Genomic DNA, 19,091 nt, shown 5'->3' on the forward strand with positions numbered 1-19,091 from the left:
CCCAGACTTTACTCTCCTCAAGCCTTCCAGTTCTTCCTGGGGGATCCGGAGGTGTGCTCATGCAGGCCAGATGGGATGTACAATCCTTCCAGTTTGTCCGAGTCCTACCCTGGGGTCTCTTCCCTGTTATACATGTCCAGAAAACTTCCAGAGGGAGGCATCCAGGAAGAATTTTATTCAGATGCCAAACCCACCACAACTAACTCCAACTACTATATCACACTTTATATTTTATTTAATATTTTAACACAGCAAAGTAACAAATATTACAATATCACACTTGACAACACTTAGAATAAATAATTGACAACTAAAATATCAGCATTATATGTAAAACACTTAATAGCTTCTTCAGGACTGAGAACCGCATCTCATGGTCTTATCCGTTGTCATGGAGATGTCTCAGTGGTAATAAAAAGCTAATAAGTGGACCTTGTGATAAGATTTTTGAGGGGTAAAACTATTATTTCTTAAGTCAATAATTCAAATCACAGTCTTCTTATCATTGTTCTGTTTAACGATATAACTATTAAATTAAATTAGATTTAGTAGTCTACTTTATTAATCCCTCATTGGGGAAATTCAATTGTATGAATTCATTTCAGCCGTTTTTTGTAAACAGTAAAAAGAGGTTTAAACAATTAGACGTATGATTAAAAAAAGGGTTATAAAAGGTTTTAGAAGTTTAAAGAATTAAAATAATGTAATAATTGAACCGGAGTCTGTTCAGGAGCGTCTCGCTCTCCTCTGCGCCGTACGCGTGGTGCGTTCAGGAGCGTCGTTCTTCAGAGACGCTCTCTTCATTCCTCCGACCACCGCAGCAGCAGCAGCAGCAGCGTCTTGTGTTGGTGAAAGCGGAGGATCCCCCTCAGCCAGCAGCAGCAGCAGCATCCATTTAAGCATCAGTGGGCAAATCACCACATCTTCCCCGGACTGACCACTCCTCACTGGGATGTCGTCGTCGAGGAACGGCGAGGATTTGAGAACCGATGCTCGAGAAAACCTCTCCGCTGTATTTTTTCGAGCGTGACTGGAAGGGAGCGGGGCGGCGATGGATGAAGGCAGGAGGAGACAAATAAAATTTTGATAATCGCTGGGTTTAGCTGGCTAACGCTAGCACGCTAACGTTAGCTAGCCCTCAGCTCGCAGTTGGTTGTTTTTTTTTACCCCCCCCCTCCCCCGTTCACTGACCGATGTGGCGTTTTCCTCCATGAATAAACACTCCTTAATACTCTTTTATATTGATGTCGAGACATGCTGGAGTCAGTGAGGACATTTCTCTCAAGGATAAAGCACCATAGCGGTTGACTAGCCTCCCAGCGTTAACGCTTCTTAGCTAACCCTCTTTTTTTTTTAAAATTCGTTAATTTTTTCTCTCTCGCTCATCCGTGAAGAACAAGATGCTGGCGGAGGAGGAGTGTGTCTAACGGTGAACCTGAACTCGCATGGACACACACTCCATGAAGGTCATGATACTGAGAGAATGATCATGCTGGAAAAACAGGTAAGGAAATTGAGCTTGTGAAAGTCAGTGGGTTTCACGTTTAAATACACACCTGAGCTCATTTGCATATGAGTATTGAGGCGATAATTACACCTCTTTAGCAGCGTGTATGTGATCAGACCGAGGTGCTTTAAGGTGGGTTTGTGCAGTAAATCCTCAGGTGATCAATACCTTTTCTAATGATGACCCTGCTGTACATATTTCCCCTCATCATAACCTTCCTCCCAGCTCTCTCTCTCTCTCTCTCCGCCTCTGCCCTGCTTAAAGCCAACCTCTCTCTCCCACTGTCTCTCAAGCTGCTGTCAGGTTTTTAGAAACGCGCCCATGTGAAGGCATTTCAGCTGTGGAGTTTGGCATTGGACGGATTTTTTTGTTTTCTTTTGTCTTTGGGAGTGTCACACATTAAACATTAGGCCAAAATAGCAACAGAATAACAGTGTCATAAATGAGTTTTTTTATGGTCTGTTGTTATTATAAGGCTGCAACTGCCAGTAAATTATTTAAATTCGTCTGCCCAGCATCTTTATGATTTATTAGTTAATTGTTTTCGTCTATTAAACACTAATTAATGCCCATCACAAGTTACCAGAGCCCAAGGTGACACCTTCAGTATCATTGTTCTCTTTGACCAATTGTCCCAAAATCAAAGATATTCAGTATCCAGTCGTAAAACAGAGAAATCCTCACATTGAGAAGCTTGAACCAAGAATATTTGACTTATTGCCTTTCTAAATTGAAAGGTTACAGTCGTAGTCTAAATTATATTTACTGTAGATTTCTGTACTGTAATGCTTCATATGTTTGTTTTTAAAAACATTTGTGACAAACTTTATTTAATCCTGAGTGGATTTGGTTGTACTTACAGCAGCACAGTCAAGAGGTCAGTTCAGTTAGAAACCAGTCTGTGCAAGAAGAAAACTGATTTGTGTTGAAACGATGAGTGGACTGATTAAATAATCGATCAGAAAAAAATGATGACAGTTCCTGTTAGTGCTGCTGAAACTAGCAATTATTTCATCATCATCTCTTCTTCTTTTTTTTTTTTTTTTTTTTTACAATTGAAGGGCCAGTGTGTAGGGTTTTATGTCATAGTGGTGTAGTTGCAAATTGAAACTCCCTCGCTTCATCCAAGTGCGAGAGAGAAACTATGGTAGCCACAAAACGCAAAAACACATGTACGGCGCGACCCGCTCAGAGTTACTGCTGAAATATGGCAGTTCAACATGGCAACCTATCAACAAAGGGAACAGGTCCCCTCACTGAGGCTGCCATTTTGAACTGCCGTGTTTCTACAGTAGCCCACAGTGGACAAACCAAATACTGGTTCTAGAGAGGAAAGTTTTCTGTAAGGTTCTCTGCCACTACAGTTCCTCCTTCACACAATGAAAATACACACGCAATCTCCCTGCGAGATAGCACTAAATCAGACAGACTGGTCCTTTAATCGATTGACAGAGAATGAATCAACAGTTTGTACAGAGTGAGAATCTCTCATATCATTAGAAACTGACTCCCTTTGGGTGTTTGAACACTTTGCCTCTGGGAACTTGCAAACAGTATTTGTCCTTTTTCCCGGACATTTTAAAAACTAAACAATTAATTCTTTAATTGTGAAAAAGCAACCAATGACTAAGAATATGGTGTCGTTTTCTAAAAATAAACCTACTGGTGTTTGTTGCATCCTCAGGGCGTTCAGACTCATTAGCCTCAGTATTATTCTCAGCTGCAGACCGGAAACCCTCGAGGAAATATCCTTCAGTCAGTGGAGCTCATAACCTCTTCTGTCAAAGAACGGAGCACGGGGGGGTTGGAGGGGGGGTTACTTCCTCTTGTTTGCCCCCACAGCTGCATCAGTGACCATAAACAAAAGCCGACACATTAATAATATATCACAGCTTCAGAGATGTGAGGTGTGTCCGCTCAGGACGAGGAGCAGAGGAGATGCTGGAGGAGATTTAGGAAGATGATTCTTGTGTTGATGTCATCCCCCAGGGAACGGCTTAGTCAAATAATCCATTAGTCACTCAGCAGGAAATGAATCAATTTCTATTAATTGTTCAATATTGATTGATTCTTTGTGTGTAGGAGTTTCTACCCCGCCAGTCCAAAGACATGCGGGTCAAGTGAACTGGAAACTCCGAAGGTCCTGTAGGTGTGAATGTGTTTGTGTGTCAGTATGTGTGTTAGCTCAGTGACAGATGACCCATATGTCCGAGGTATGCTCTGCATCTTGCCCAATGCATGCTGGGATACGCTGCTGCCTCCAGTGACCCTGAACAGAATAAGTCGGTGTAGAAAATGGATGGATGGATGGATCATTTATTCAGGGAAAATAGAAGAAATCTTTGGTTTTAATAATTCCTAAATCATTTTGAGGTTTTCGGCTACATACGAGAATATGGAAGTTGTTTTTATTACACTTCATATTTACTTAATATTAGACTATATAGTTATCCTTTATTTGCCTTACCAGTCTTTACTTATTGTAATTTTCCTCTGCTTCTGTCTCCTCTCTGTACAACATCCTCCTGAGGCTTCTCCCTTTTTTCTCTTTAAAGGTTTTTTTTTTGTAGAGTTTTTCCTGTTCTGGTTCAAGGACAAAGGGTGTTAAACAGCTTGTAAAGCACATTTGAGGCAAATTTTAGATTTTTCTGGTTATCAAAGTTAACCTGGCATCATTTTGGGCTCTGCTAAGGCCCCAAGTGTGTTGTGTTCTGCATCACCTGAACAATCTCAATGCAACGCGAGCTCAACCTGCGGACTGACCTTTGCAGCTAGGGTACACTATAGCAATATAATAACAAGAGAAAGCTGATCCTTTCCTTTTGAATTCACCTCCACCCATGTCCGTGTGCTTTGGCATATTTTTGACAATTTTGTCACCTCTTCATTCACATGGGAATGCAACTGAAAATATATATCGACTGTGGTCATGGAAACGCTCTGATCAGCTCTATAGTGCACCATTGAGGACTGAGGTTTGTTGCCTAACCCTCGCCTACCTGGCTTCGTCATTTGCGTTTGCGTACTTGCTTCTACTTACTTGTTTGGGGCCTGAGACTTATGAGAGGCACTTCTCCCTTGTTAACATTGAAATTGTTTTATGTAAATATTTTTTACATACCTGTAGAATTATACCTCTGGTTGGGCTGGATGTAATGGTTGAAATCATCATCATTACTGTAATGCGGCTATAATATAATAATATAATATCTCAATATGGCAAACATGCAAATATATGCATGGAAAAACAATCTGATGATAACTGATGTTCAAAGCAATGACCCCTGTGTGTGTGTTGTACTGTAAAGCATTACACAGGGCCAAATTCTTTATGTCAAACAAATCTTTATTTTTAGGTTAAGTTGTTAAATAAACAGCTTGGTCTGAATCAATTATTTGGACTACATGGCGTAATAAGATTATATTATCACAATATAGTTTTGCTCAAATTTGTATTACTCTCGTAAATAAGTCAGAAAATATAATTGTAATTATAATATTTGTGTATGAGAACTATGACTCTTTCCCCTTATCCTATTAATCATCTGGTAACCACTCAGATTTATCTTGTGGGCCCTTCAGGAGGTTTCTGAAACCACTGTTATAGATTCCTCTGAGGATATTATATATATGATTTATGGCCTGTAGGGAAGAGGGGATGTTTTTCAAGCTCGTCACACGTCTGCTGGGCTGAAATCAGACATTTTGAAGCTAAAAACATTCAAGCAGTAGTTTTACAGTGAAGTTTTGATACAAAAATTAAATATTTATATAATATATAATAATATATTATTTTGTGATAAACCAAGATTCATCACACATTAAGAATCGATGTCAAAGTTCACCGCTGAGCTTTCTCTGAGGTGAGCAGGATGAGAGCGGTTGCTTCAGGATGTGAGGCTTCCCACTGCCTCTGTTTAAAGGGCCTATTTAACCCTCAATACACACACACACACACACAGACTAGCTCTCAAACACATCACCCGGCTTTCACTGTAAACAACCTTTTCTTATTCTTCTTTTCTTCCCTCCATGTAAATCCTGTCTCCCCTCGCTGGTATTATTGATGTTTATCCTCTTTTGAAACATTTATTTGCCCTTTTCCCACTATTGTAGGAATTGTAGATAAAGCTGTAAGCTTTTCTGCTGCCGCCACGGCGCTCCATTTTCTGCACAGCGCTCCAGAAACCACTCTGTTCTTGTAGCTTGACTTCACTCCAAGCATATCTGACTTCTTTGTCTGATGGAATGTGACAAGAATCAGACATTTTTTTCTCCAGTTTTTAGTCCCGAGGGTTTTTCTTTTCCTTTTTTTTTCTTCAGAAGCATTAGTTATGTTTGTGTGTGTGTATGTGGAAAAGGGCCTGTCCTTGAAATCTCTTGTCAGAAGCATTTTTGCACGGTGGAGGAGTGCATGAACAGTATTGCAAAAAGCAGGAGCGGTGTAACATTTCGACTTGTTGCAGAGTGTGTCCAAGTATATCTCTGTCACACTGTCTTACTCTGTTAGTTCAGCCAGCAAACGGCTCTAATTTGTTTTTCAAATATGCACTTTAAGGCCGACTGTCCACGTTTGTAATTTCCAAGTTACCGGATCAGATTTGTGTGTGTAGACACTGTAATCATTTGCAGGCGTGCTCATGCTGACTGAAGGCAAGTTTTCCATCCAGAGACTCTGCAGGCCAGAAACATGAAGTCTGGCTGCTGCTCAGTCTGAATTTTTTCAATTTTTTCCCCATTTTCAAGGTGTTTTTCCCTCTTCAGGATACAAAACAGCCTGTCTGTGCGAGAAGAGGCATGACATGTCTTCATCTGTCTGTCCTCTCTAATCTGACACATGAGGTGTGATTAAAAAGAACACTTGACATCTGATCAGAGGTGACTCACCTGTAGATGAATCACATTTTATTTTCAAGATCAGGTCAAATCTGATGTAAAAACATTGGCTTTCGTGATTTTTAGACTTGAAGAAAACATATCCTACGTGTGTGACATTTTGCACAACAAAATGGATTTAAGCAGCCTGCCTGCAGATGATATTATGATTTGAGGGGGTCACAATATGTCAGCCGCACTATCAGTATCAGGCATTAAGAGCTTTAAAATAAATTGTTGTTATATTTTATATCAACATTATCGCATAGATTTAGCACATATATCAGCACAAGCTTGAACATCTGTTCTAAGACAACTATTACTATCCAATTGATGGTGGTTATTTTTAACTTGCTGGGCATTTCCAAAAACCTGAAGGCAGCAGATCTTTATTTTCATATGTGCAAAAACTTTCTTTTTGCTTTATCAGCATGTGACTGGAAATCTTTCAAGGTTTTTCCTGCTGCAGAAATCCAATAATACAAAACAACAATAATGTTACACCAAAGCAAATGTTACAAGTTTTTTTTACATTACATACACGTTAAAGTATTTGAACTCATCTCCCTCTGTGACTGCAATCAATGTTTTATGTATAATAACTAAGATACAGATAGATATTAATAACACATTGAAGTGTTTATATGAGTATCATTAGGGTTAGGAAAAAACTTTAATGTTTCATCATTCAACAAAACAATGGAGGATGAACCTTATTAGAGCTGAAACGATTAGTCGATTAATTGACTAGTTGATGGAGGGAAAACTTATTTCCTTTTTGTAAAAACCTCTTGGTTTCAACCTCTCCAATGTGAGTATTTGCTGGTGTTCTAGATTTCTGTGATATTATATCAAATGAGTTTTTGGCTCAAAACAAAGAATGTAAAGTTGTGAACTTTGACAGAAAACTTTGTGACATTTTATGGACCAGACAATTGATAGAAGCAATAATAACCCAGTGTGCTGTGCAATGCTGAGTCCTTACTGCAGAAGCTTGGGTTTGATTCCAACCCGTGGCCATTTGCTGCATGCCATCCTCTCTCTCTCTCTCTCTCTCCCCCCCACTTTTCTGTCTCTCTTCGGCTTCTCAAAAAAGGCCCAAAAAAGCCCATAAATGATCTTAAAAAAAGAACCAATATCTGGCAGATAAATAAATAATATAAGCAACTATGTTATTAACAATAATCAATTTGAATGTTTTTAATGTATCATAACATTAAACTTGACTTGACCTCAGAGACTTGGGCGGTTTCTCCACCAAAGCAGCTTTACAATAGAACAAAGCACCCAGCTGTGGTGACAAAAACACCAGATACAATCTGAGCTCAGCAAACACAGAGCCGCATGCTTCAACAGAGTCTGGCCAGAATGCACGATGGGTTTCACATCCCTACTTCTTCTCACAGCCACCTGTGATGTTGTTGATCTTACTCTCCGGTCGTGTGTTGATCTGAAAGGTGTTGTGGACACCTAAACTAACTGTAACTAACCCCTCATCACCGTGTCGCAGCAGCATTTAACCAGATGAGATGACACTGCGCGCTGCGAGCGGTAATGACAGGTTACAGTCACGTGTTGCAGATGAACTGACCTCACGCGTACCTGCAACGCCCGTCCTGTCTTTGTCTCAGGCCACAGGAAGCAGACCTGCAGGTTACAGTCCGGCTTCCTGTCCTGGCTTAGTATCTGTAGAGTAGGAAAGGAGGAGTGGAGGGGGGGAGGGGGCTGGTCTTATACAGCCCTATGAAGAGCCGGCTTTGCCTCCCTGTTTCCATGACAACGGCTCTCCTACAGTATTCAGCCGTGGGACGGCCTCTGCATCTGAAAGCAGTTCCCAGTGGTGTCTCAGGCCCTCTCGCTCTTTTCCTTCAGCTGCGCTCTCTTCTTCTTCTACTGTCTCTGTGTTTTTGAAAGCAGCAGCACTTCATCTTCACTCGCTGCTGTACTTAAAATTTAACTCGACATTGAACAGCATTTGCATCTGAATCAGGGCTGAAGTCTGCCTTTGTTCCCTGTTTAAATTCCCCAAGACTACAAGCTTGGACTTGTAGCCAGCCAATACTTAAAATATTTAGACCGTCCTGTAAATATGCAAATATTAGCCAAGTGAAAGAAAGAAAAGCTTTAAAATGAGGAATGAGTGATGACGGTGCTCTCTTGCTCATTTTGCAGGATCATCGCAGGATTTATTTTGCAACGTATTTCCCCAGAAAACACAGTTAATAATTACACAGTGTGTAACACTGTGGTTGTTGACACTCAGTTTAGTACATTTGCACGATGATGAAACACAAAAGGAAAGGGGTCCAAGCAGCATTGAAGTAAAAACAAACAGCATGACTTGTGCGATAGGTGAGATAAAAAAAAAACCTCAGAGGCTTTGAAAAACAAGATAAAGACACGTTTTCACAGCTCTGAGGCAGTTTTTTCCAGGTCAGAGCAAACTTACTTCCTTTCTATCACCGTTTCAGCCATTTGGGGTAAAAGCCGTGTGACCTACATACGCTTAGGTTGACTAGAGTTTGCAGGAGGCTGTTTGAGCCTTTAGGTTCGTGCTGCAAAGATGATGAAGAAAATATCAAAATGCCAACATGGAGTCCAGTTGGAGGAATGGATCTCTCTGGTGTGAGGGAACCCCTCACCCACACACAGCAGAGGTTTTTGTGGTTAGTTTACACATAGCAGGAGTTTAATGTTGCAGTGTGTTTGCTGATGTGCAAAAAAGCTCATAGTTATGAAAGTTAATTGTTCCAGTGTAGTGCCTGTAGATAATGACTTGAATCAAACTAGACTTTGCAAAGGCTTTGGCTCATGATATAATTGCTTTTTACAAATGGGTATCGCTTGTCTGTGTACTTGACAAGTACGTGATTGTATACCTGGAGGACTTTTCAAATTGTTCTACTTTTTTCTCATAAATAATAATACAAATAAATAATTTCTGATTCATAATATGTTATTGCTTAAAAATAATCTACTAATTAACTGTCAAATTAATAAATAACCAGGTAATTGGACCCTAGAAATGTCCTCTAAGAGTAGAGGTAGGACAGCTGACAGAACAACATAGATGAGCAGGCAGATTCACACAAACATCACTCACGCTCAGAAGTGTGACTTCTGCACATTTAAAGTGTAAAACTGTAAACTGTGACATTTTCATCATCATCAGCAGCGCTTAGTGATTCATCTTGAAAGCTTTAACATTTACTGCTAAAAAAACACCTGATGGTTGAGTAGTTCCTCAATGGGGAAAAAATGTCTGCAGGTTGCTTTGACCCAGTGCTGGACACAGCAAGCCCCTTTACACGGTTCATTGTTGTACAGAAAGTGCATATTACATTCAGAACTGAAAAGGATATAAATGTTATTAACAATCATAGTAACAAATGAATGCAATGTGGTATGATTTTCAATCATAATATATTAGTTCCCCAACCTCCATGGCTGGCAAATGAACTCAAAAAGCCCTTTATTGCCACGTTTCATGTTACCACCAAACACTGGGGGAATAGAGTGAAACCCTCAGCAGGAATATGTTTGGAGTCAACTTTATGCTCATGCATGTGCGTCCTCATATGCGACTAGTGCACGAGAAACAAACTGGGCTTCGTGGCGCCACAGGGTGCCTTTGAACAGGCTGTATTCACTAAATCTGATATGACTCTAAAGCTAGCGTGGAAAGCCATCACCAAGATGTGGCTTCAGAGACAGATAGGAGTAGGAGTGCCATCTAACAAATACCTACAGAAAAAGACATCACAGAACTGCCCACACTGTTTGATTGACAGTGGTCTCTGAGTCTGACAGGTGCAGTGCAGAAACACAACAGCATTGACTTTTTAAACAGCATCAAAGATTGAATAACTCTCCACAGAAAGGAAGCATCACAGCAGCTGGAGGATTTTCAGACTTTTATCATCCCAACAGATATTCACAAAAGAAAACAATTTTCAGATGAGGGCTGGTAACCCGCCAGAACGTCTGGTTTCACATTTACCAGCGACATTAATGAGCGGGGAGGCTGATTCATACATCAGCCTCAGAAGCAGTCACCCTGCTTCATCTTTAATAGGCTCGCACAGACAGTCTGGCACTACAGGAGCAAAACAGAGCCGGTCCTTCTCTCTTGATTAAATCGCTGCAGCATAATGAAGCAGAAGAGAGTCAGACGGCAACTCGGAACCCCTCTGTGTACCTGCTGCATTTCATTTGGCAAGGTTTTTTTTTTTTTTTTTTTTGTCTGGCTTACTGTTCCGTGGCAAGTCTGAGCACTTCAGCCTGAACGTTACAGAGAAGAGAGAAAGCAAACACACTGCAGTCGTGGCATAACAGCTGAGTGTTTCTGAGCTGTTGGGCAATACCTCCAGAAGACGGAAAGACAAGAGAGCAGCTGCTGACAGTTAAGACGTTCCCTGGTGAGGGAGGAAGGGAGGGGGGAGGAGGAGAGGACGAAAGACGAGAAGAGGAAGAGGGAGGGAGGGAAAGGAGGGTAGTGCGGGGTTGGTGGTGGCTAGGAAGGAAAGGAGGAGGAAGGAGGTGGAGGTGGAGGGGTTCCTCTTTTTTCTCTGAGACTGATTCCTTGCAGTCTTCAGTGAGAGGCTGAGCGAGCGAGCAGCCAGCTTGGGGAGTTCCTTCATTTTTTTTCTTGTTTTATTTTTATTTTTTTATCGTCATTTGTTTTGTTGGTGTATGGTTGCTGTGCGAGCAGTCAAGCGGCGGCTCCTTGGTGCTTTCAGTGTGCAGCATGGAAACCAAGTCCCTGTTCAGCCTGCACAGAGCCCTCGCTCAACCCGTCAAGATGTGCATGTTCGATTTCCCCGTTACCATCCTGGACGACCTGGTGAGCTCCGACACCACGTCGCCTCACCGCAGAGAGCCTGTGTATGTGTGTTTGTACACGTTCATGCAGTATGTGTCTGTTTGAGACAGCGAACGCATTCATATAGGTTTATGTATGCATGTGTGTATGTGCTACATTCTATGTTTCTGTGTGTGTGCGTGTTTATCTGAAAGCATACATTAATTGTAACTGCGTGTGGGCAAGTGTGTGGATGTGTCCTTCTCTACCTGTGAATGTGTTTTTGTGTAGATGTGTGTGTTTTCTGTGCACTCATGAGTGACATACAGTATACTGCAGCGTACATTTAAGTATTTATGGTGTGTGAGAGTGTGTGTGTGTGTGTGTGTGTGTGTGTGTGTGTGTGTGTGTGTGTGTGTTTGTGTGTGGGCAAGTGGGTTGGTGTGTGTGTGGCGGGATAACATCCCAATAAGAGCATTAAGTGCAATTTCAGCGGACAAAACACTATTATATGATTAAAATAGACAGCACGTGTGTGTTTGTCCAGTGTCGCAGTGTGCGCTTGTGTGTTTCACAGTTTGTAGGTCTTCATGTATGTGTGTGTTTGTTTGTACATGTCAGTGTATTCGTTCAGGCCTGCAGCTGTATGTGTACAAATGTAAATGAATACTTTGTGAGTGATATATGTGTGTGGTTTACAGTGTAAACTTGATCACAGCTACAGCTTTGTGTATTTGTTTTGGTCTGATCCAGAGTAGACAAGTAGATTTTGCTGCTTTTTTGTACTTGGTTTGTTTTGTTTCCCACCTCTGACCAATTAACAGCCAATTAGGATTTGTTAACATCAACGTCACGTGACTCCCTGAGCAGTTTTGGAAACTTGGTAGCCCGGCACGTTGTAGATTTTAATTGTAATTTTAAACATGATGCATTTTTTGTTATCTTTTTCCTTCTCTGCTGTTCATCGGGTGACTTCTCACCTCATCGTGACTCTCAGTTTGCCCTCAGGTGATTATGTTTCCCTGGATTTGCTTCTGGCTATCAGATGTCAGAATCTGTCACCTCATGCCAGTGTGATGTCAGATTGATTGCTTCACATGGGAACATCATTTTTGTTTTTGGTATCTGCCTAGCATTGTTCTTCTTACTCAGAAGAATTATTGGGGATAAAAGATATGTTGGTGCTTGATGTGAACGGAGCCTTCAGTCAGTTGTATATATGTCTGTGCGTGTTGGGCTGCCACTGCAACCAAACCCTGTACTCCCAGGCAACCGTCTCCCTGCAGAGGATGCAGTGCCGTCTGATATTTTGGCATGTTTAGTCGTGTCTATAATAATCCCACGGCGCCTAATGAATGTGTTCCTGTGTCAGCTTGTTAATAAGTCTTGAGACTGAAAACAACAGACAGATCTGTTGTGAGTGAACATTTGATTAATGTTGTTGATCAAAGCCCTTTATTATTGGACACAGCCTGATATTAAACCTGCAGGGTTTTTTTCCACAGTGCTTCGTTTTATACTCTTCTGTGTGTGTGTTCATTTTTCTTTTAGATTATTACTGCTTCTGTTCTTGTGTCACCGCTGAGCAGTTTTACTTTTATCTGCCATTTAAATGACAAAGTTTTATAGATGTTTGACTGAAATGGACCTACCTACACCTTTATTCAGTGTTTAAATACAGAAAGATGTCTGGGTTCCCCATAGAAATTCATTTTAGCAGTCCAAACGAAAGTATATTATTTGGCCAAAAGTATGTGGACAACCTTGTGCGCTAACTGTACTTCAGGTCTAGGGCCGTTTTTCATGTTTTGAGGCCTAGTTAGTTCCAATTGAGCATCATCTTAGGGCTACAGCATACAGATAAATAATAATGAGTGTTCTACCAACTTCATCATTCATGCCAACAGTTTGTATTTGTGCCTTTCTCGTTTCAACATGACAGTGTCCATATGCACAAAGCCTGGTCCGTAAAGAAATGGTTTTTGGTTTTGCTCCTGTAGCTGAATGGTCCGTGAAAGTCCCTGCAGCTGGGTGCCACATGTGGTGGAAAGACTGAAACCAGAAGAGTGGAAATCGTCATGGCAGCAGCTAGCGTGTTTAACAATACATATGGGTATAATGTATAATCTAGTCTTTTATACTGTATTTCTGTTCTTTTCAAAAGCTTGTGAACGCAGCTCAGTTTGGTAGTTAACTGTACAAAGAAACTCCCCACCTGTGGAAATGAACATGTATTTAATAATGACTTTCAACCTGCTGCAGAGCCAAGAACATCACAACAGCCAAAATCACTCCCTGTTGTTAGTGATCTGTGTATGAACTTGATTAGCTTTTTGTTCATGACCCTGAAGAGTTTTTAATCACATCTGTCGAGCACCTGAGCTTATATTGTTGTATGAAACGCGCTCTAACAATAATATTTAATTAGATTTGATACTCCGCTGTGCCGTCAGCTGTTTGCGGTTGCTTCCCTCTCTCTTTCTCACGCCCACTCATCCTCTCTCAGCTGCAACACCTGATTGTGTTTCATGTGGCCTGAATTCTTCTCTGGGGTCAAACGAAGTCACAAACTCTCCCTGCTGTCAGTCTGTTGTTGGATCGTCATCAGCCTGGGAGAAATCATTCAAAGTCCGGGCATGTAGTCATTAAGATTTGTTTTATATTAAAAGGAAACCACCAGGCTGTGAAAACACTGCTCTGTGGCTGTGGAGGAGCTTTGTCCAGTCTGAGAAATAATAGCTGATGAAATCATAGTGAGGTCATTATGGGAAATGTTGGACCGATATTGGGGACTAAAAAGGAATTTCTCAGCATCTGATGCTTCGATTTAAAAAAAACATCTCCTGCAAGTTCCCCAACTTATTGGCTGCAATACTAAACTACTGGAGTACTCTTTCAGTGTCATAATATCTGACGTCACATGATAAAGGTTTAGCACACCCACACAGGCGTTGATTAGACCTCTGCTCAGATTAACGGTGGGTGAAGGTATAGCTGTGTTTCCATCCAAAGCTTAAAATGTCAAATGAGGTGGAAAAGTTAGAAAAAGTAACTAAGTGCAACGAAAACAAACTTAGTGAATAAATGATGACAGTTCAAGAGACTAAAACATCAGATCTGTGGTGTAGAGATGGGTCGGTATACGGTCGATACATTTACTGTGGTGAATTTCCATTATCATGATAATAACAACACACACCAAGTGACTATACAGTCTAATTTAGTATTAGTAATACTAATATAGTTAAGTTTGGGCCGCTCTTTTAGGGAAGTCAAATAGTCAAATAGGTTTTAACTGCTTGGTGAAGTATAATGTCGGATTGCAAGTTTTCTGTTTTTGTTTAATGCTTGTGACATTGCAAATAAAGTGCAGTTGTTATAACTTATTACTTATCACACAGTATTTATATCTAAATGTTAAATCTTGATTTTTCATTTATTTAATGGTTATTTGTTTATATACTTGTTATGTCACTTTAAGGTTCGTTGAGATGTTAAGTTTAACACTTCCAAGTGATCCAGCTGTCAGTCTGTCAGCTCTAAAGGAAATGAAGGGATGTCTGCAGAGTTGTTGATAATGTTCACTGTGAACGTTCAGTAAGTGTTGATTCTTTGAGGAATTTAAGTGTTTTATTCAAGACGGTTTTCAACAAACAAGGAGCATCATAATAGAGTATTTTATTGTTATTGTGACTGAAGGAGCAGTCATATTTTATTTTCTTGCAACAGTATGCAGATTTTCTTCCTCAGGCAGGTGGTGTACTGTTAGTCCCACACTCTTAGCTCCCACTCGGTCCCTAAAGCCCCCACAAATGATCTGTTGCTGATCTGGGTCGTTGAACAGAAAAAAGGATCAACAACAGACAGACAGTCACAACAGGCAACCAAGCCCAAAGGGGCTTAAGCAGGCAGGCTAAAGTCCAAAAAGGGCAGGCAAGGGTCAAAACACAAGGCCAGCGAGATAACTAGACAGAAGGCTGGCAGGGATAGCACAATGGACAGTTTTGAAGGGAACACTGTGCTCAAGGGCAGGTATGTGTACGGAAGAACTGATGAGGGAATTGGGAACGGGTGGGCAGGCAGATGTGGAGGTGATGTGGAAAGGTGGGAGCACCCTGGGGGAAACTACTGGGCAGACTTGCAAGAGAGCAAAAAATGGGTACTTGACATTTAGCTTCACTATTTCTTCTTTTCTTATTGTCAGCTGACCATACTCACAGGAAGCTGGTTGACGAAATTCGCAAAAAATTGCTGAAGCAGCAAACATTGAAGGAAAAACTGCAAATTCAAATGTATGTATCCGAATGTTGTGTTGTTCTTCTTTCCTCACTACTCATCAGATTTATAATTTTTGAATGCAGGACTTGTACTTGTAATGGAGTACTTTATACTAATGTATTGGTACTTCTGACAACCACTGCTATCCATGCAATTTGCATCCTCGGTTGTTGAATTTGTTCTGTATTGTGACAGATAATAGAGGCAGCAACGAGTGAAAGCAGAGATGCAACCATCAATTTGTGCAGGTCAGATAATTAATCCCTTGTGCTGATAGAAATATCTCACAAAAGAAAGAAAGAATGAAAGAAAAAAAGAAAAATGAAAAGGTGAAACTCGGTTTTATGACGGTACCATTTTCCAAACAAACACTGAGAGAGGCTGGTTTGTTTCTTTCTCAGCCCTGGTGACGGTTGTCAGGTTGCCTCAGAGCAGAGTTGCTCTCAGTTGGCTGCAGTTGGCATGAGAAAGCATTTTTAAATGCCAGGACCTCGGAGGAGCACCTGAATGGGTCTGCTGGCTGAAATAATGGCAGGGGATAAATCCAGAGACTGTCAGAGGCTGCTCTGGCCAGAGCTGCTTTACTGGGTGTGAATGGGAAGCTTCTTCTTGTCTCTGTCTGTTACTGGGAAACTCTCTCATGGGGTTTATTTCCCAGTGCAGCAGATACGGGGCGTCTGCTGGTCCATAAATGGAAAAATAAAGTCTCTCCTCGGATACTAATGGATAAGTCCGAGCTCATTCATCTCCACTGGTCAGGTTGTTTACTTCAAGTTGTTTAGGTTAAACAATTTTCCCCTCACCTGCCTTGTGTTCTACTTTATTTATCGATTTCCTTTATTTTCCAGAGTGCCTTTTGATTCTGAACCTTTTCTCAACTATGCAGCCCCCCCTACTGATTTCTTTTTCATGGTCTTGCCAAGTGCACTCAGTGTTTCTTCATCCAATCCTTAAAAACAGGTAGACAAAGACCTACTTAAAAACAGACAAAACATTTATTTTTTCATTGGACGCTGAACTTCAATGATTGATAGCACAACTTACGTGTCAGTGTCATTGTTGGCCAAGGCTGTCTTACCTGGCTTAAGTTGTAGAGCAGGAAAACAGAACCAACCACTGACAATATCTACATTCGGTCTGTGGTTAGAGGTAATTCCCTCCTTTAGTTAATCAGGGAAGTTTCTTTAAATTTCACTGCCTCATCTTCAGCTTTCATTTTCTGTTTGACAGTTATAAAGTGTCTGAGCACCACAGTGTTGCAGAGTTGTTGTCGTTGTGGAGGTCTGGCACAATTAATACAAGAGGTTTCACTTCACCTTTCACAGACATTGACGAACCTGCTGAGCTTCGGGAAACACTTCTTCTTTTTTCCCAGCAAAAGTTAATTTTTTCTAGTGTTGTTCCTTGCGTTGTTGACACAGCTGGTAAAGTAAATATGCATGAGCAGAGCGCCGGCAGGGGTTCGGCCAATCTGTGACGAGGGGAGGCTCGTTGATGGGTCTTTGCTCCATGAACATTGGGATCCTGAGGTTCTACTAATCTGGTTCTGACTGAGCGAAGTCGTGATGTGGTGCTGGAGCCCGTGGACCTGTGGACTGCTGGTCAGGACAGGTGTCTGCTGGGACGCTGATTATTACCAGACAGTCAGGAGAACAGGCAGACAGGTTGGATTTCTGGATGTTTTGTCTTTTATTTTCTGGCATATTGCCCAAATCTCTCACCTAATGAGACTAAATGTAAAGAGACTGAGCTGCTTGTGGTTTAGTGTCTCTCTAATCTTGATAAAGATTGAAGTTTTGACCATGTTAGACACCGTTTACAGGCAAAATAATGATACTATTTATCTGCTGATAAATTTGCAGTTCACATTAGTATAAATCACTGACCAGTTCAGGAACTTTTCATTTGACTGATTGATGAGACCATCAGACAGATATGATTGTATTCTATTACAGAAATCTAGTGTGTGATTAAATCTGAAGCAGAGAGGCAGTTTCTTTCTCCTTACACCTGCTGATGCCTTTTACTTTCAGAATGAGTGTTATTATCTATGTATATATGTAAGGGCCTTGTGGTTGAGATGCACGTCTTGTAAACATGTTGCCGGTTTACTTTTACACTTCTCTCTCCTCGTTTCCTGTCTGTAACTTCACTGTCCCTATCAAAATAAATACAAAAATCTTAAAGATCCAGTGTGTAACATTTTGGAGGATCTATTGAAGTGGAATATAATATCCATAAGTACATTTTATTTAGCGTATCGTTCTGTTTTTGTTACCTTAGAATGAGCCATTTTTATGTACAGATGCCGTCGCAGATGGGTCGCCTCCCTTGAACCATGTTGAACCACCATGTTTCTACAGTAACCCAAAACGGATAAACCAGACACTGGCTGTAGTTTCGGGCCACCGTAGTTTCTCCTTTGCGCTTGGAAAGGGAGAGTGAAGCAAAGATGTTGCACTCTGCAACTACACGGCTAGATGCCACTAAATCCTAGAAAATGGATCTTAAAAAATGACCTTATGTTTATGTTGCTGAATTATGCGAGCAGAGTTTAAAGAAAATTGTCTTAAATATGGTTTTTCTTTTTTAACAGAACTGATGTAGGTTATTAATTTCAAACAGTGTTAGGAAACTTGAGACTGAAATCACATAAATGACAACTTGTGACTTGACAGTAATTTCATGTGTTTTGATGGAGTTAACTCCCAGAACAATTGGAAATAAATAAGACAGTGACAGGCAGGCCCTGCACGGTTTTATACACATTTAATGGTCTGGCCTATGTAGTGAACGGACTTGGTCTTAGAAGGGATGTACCAATCTGACTTTTTGTCTCTTAGTACTGATTCTGATACCCCTTATGGTATCTTCCAATACCTAGTCCTGGTCTGATACCAGGACTAAGTAACTGTAATTTATGGCTGGAAGAAACTGTGAATTTTGTAATAACATGGATAAAGAAACTGTAGCGGTCGCGTCTGGTCGATCAGACTTCTGGCCCCGAAGGTTTCTAAAACATCTCTGATATTAGGTCAAGAATTTCTACCCGGACTGGTGGAATTTTTCCAACACAAAAACATCACAAAGAGCTGGTAAAAGTGGGAACACAACATTCAGGTCCTGCATCACAATGCAATGTGTCTGCAATGGAAATAGATTACTGCATTTGAAACGACATAATAGATGCTTCCCCGACTATAATCTGATCCCATTAAGCATCATTACAGTGTTCTGTCTTCACAGCAACATGAAACAGCAAAGTGGCCTGACCTCAACTGTCTGCTTTTGTTAAGAGCTGTCAAAGTGAGACAAGAGGAAGGGCAGGAGAGCCTTTTCTCTGCCCACGTCATACTCACTCTGGCCATCAGAATCTCAAAATCAGCAGCCGTGTGAAACATTTTACAAGTCTAATTGGTTTTTAAAATAGAAGTCAACCCACAGGTGGTTATTTTTGGCTTTGTCTGACTTGCTGTTGGCATCTCGGATCTGTGAACTTCCTGTGAGCTGCCGTCCAATCCTCAGAGAGACCCTCAGATAGGAGCGGATCAAGTCAACCTGAGGTCTCAATTAAAAGCCCCTGAGGCAAATTTGTGATTTTGGCACATACTGAAAAACTGAATAATTGAC

The 19,091-nt window shown here is 41.0% G+C and overlaps 1 protein-coding gene across 5 annotated transcripts in view; it reads left to right on the plus strand.

The window, feature by feature from the left end:
- The first annotated feature begins 850 nt into the window (after positions 1–850).
- ralgds (ral guanine nucleotide dissociation stimulator) overlaps positions 851–19,091 on the plus strand; it is a 54,113-nt gene continuing 35,872 nt past the window's right edge. For 2 of the 5 annotated variants that reach the window (XM_051421821.1, XM_051421823.1), the window contains exon 1: positions 10,935–11,266. In XM_051421821.1, coding sequence (XP_051277781.1) covers positions 11,075–11,266 — 192 coding nt within the window. In that variant the 5' untranslated portion in view covers positions 10,935–11,074. Of the gene's footprint in view, positions 1,505–10,934; positions 11,267–16,754; positions 17,126–19,091 lie in introns of those variants that run through there. The other 3 variants (XM_051421826.1, XM_051421825.1, XM_051421824.1) reach the window with 3 other exon arrangements.

Source organism: Dicentrarchus labrax, unplaced genomic scaffold (genome assembly GCF_905237075.1).
Source record: "Dicentrarchus labrax unplaced genomic scaffold, dlabrax2021, whole genome shotgun sequence".
In the NCBI taxonomy this organism is placed as follows: domain Eukaryota; kingdom Metazoa; phylum Chordata; class Actinopteri; family Moronidae; genus Dicentrarchus; species Dicentrarchus labrax.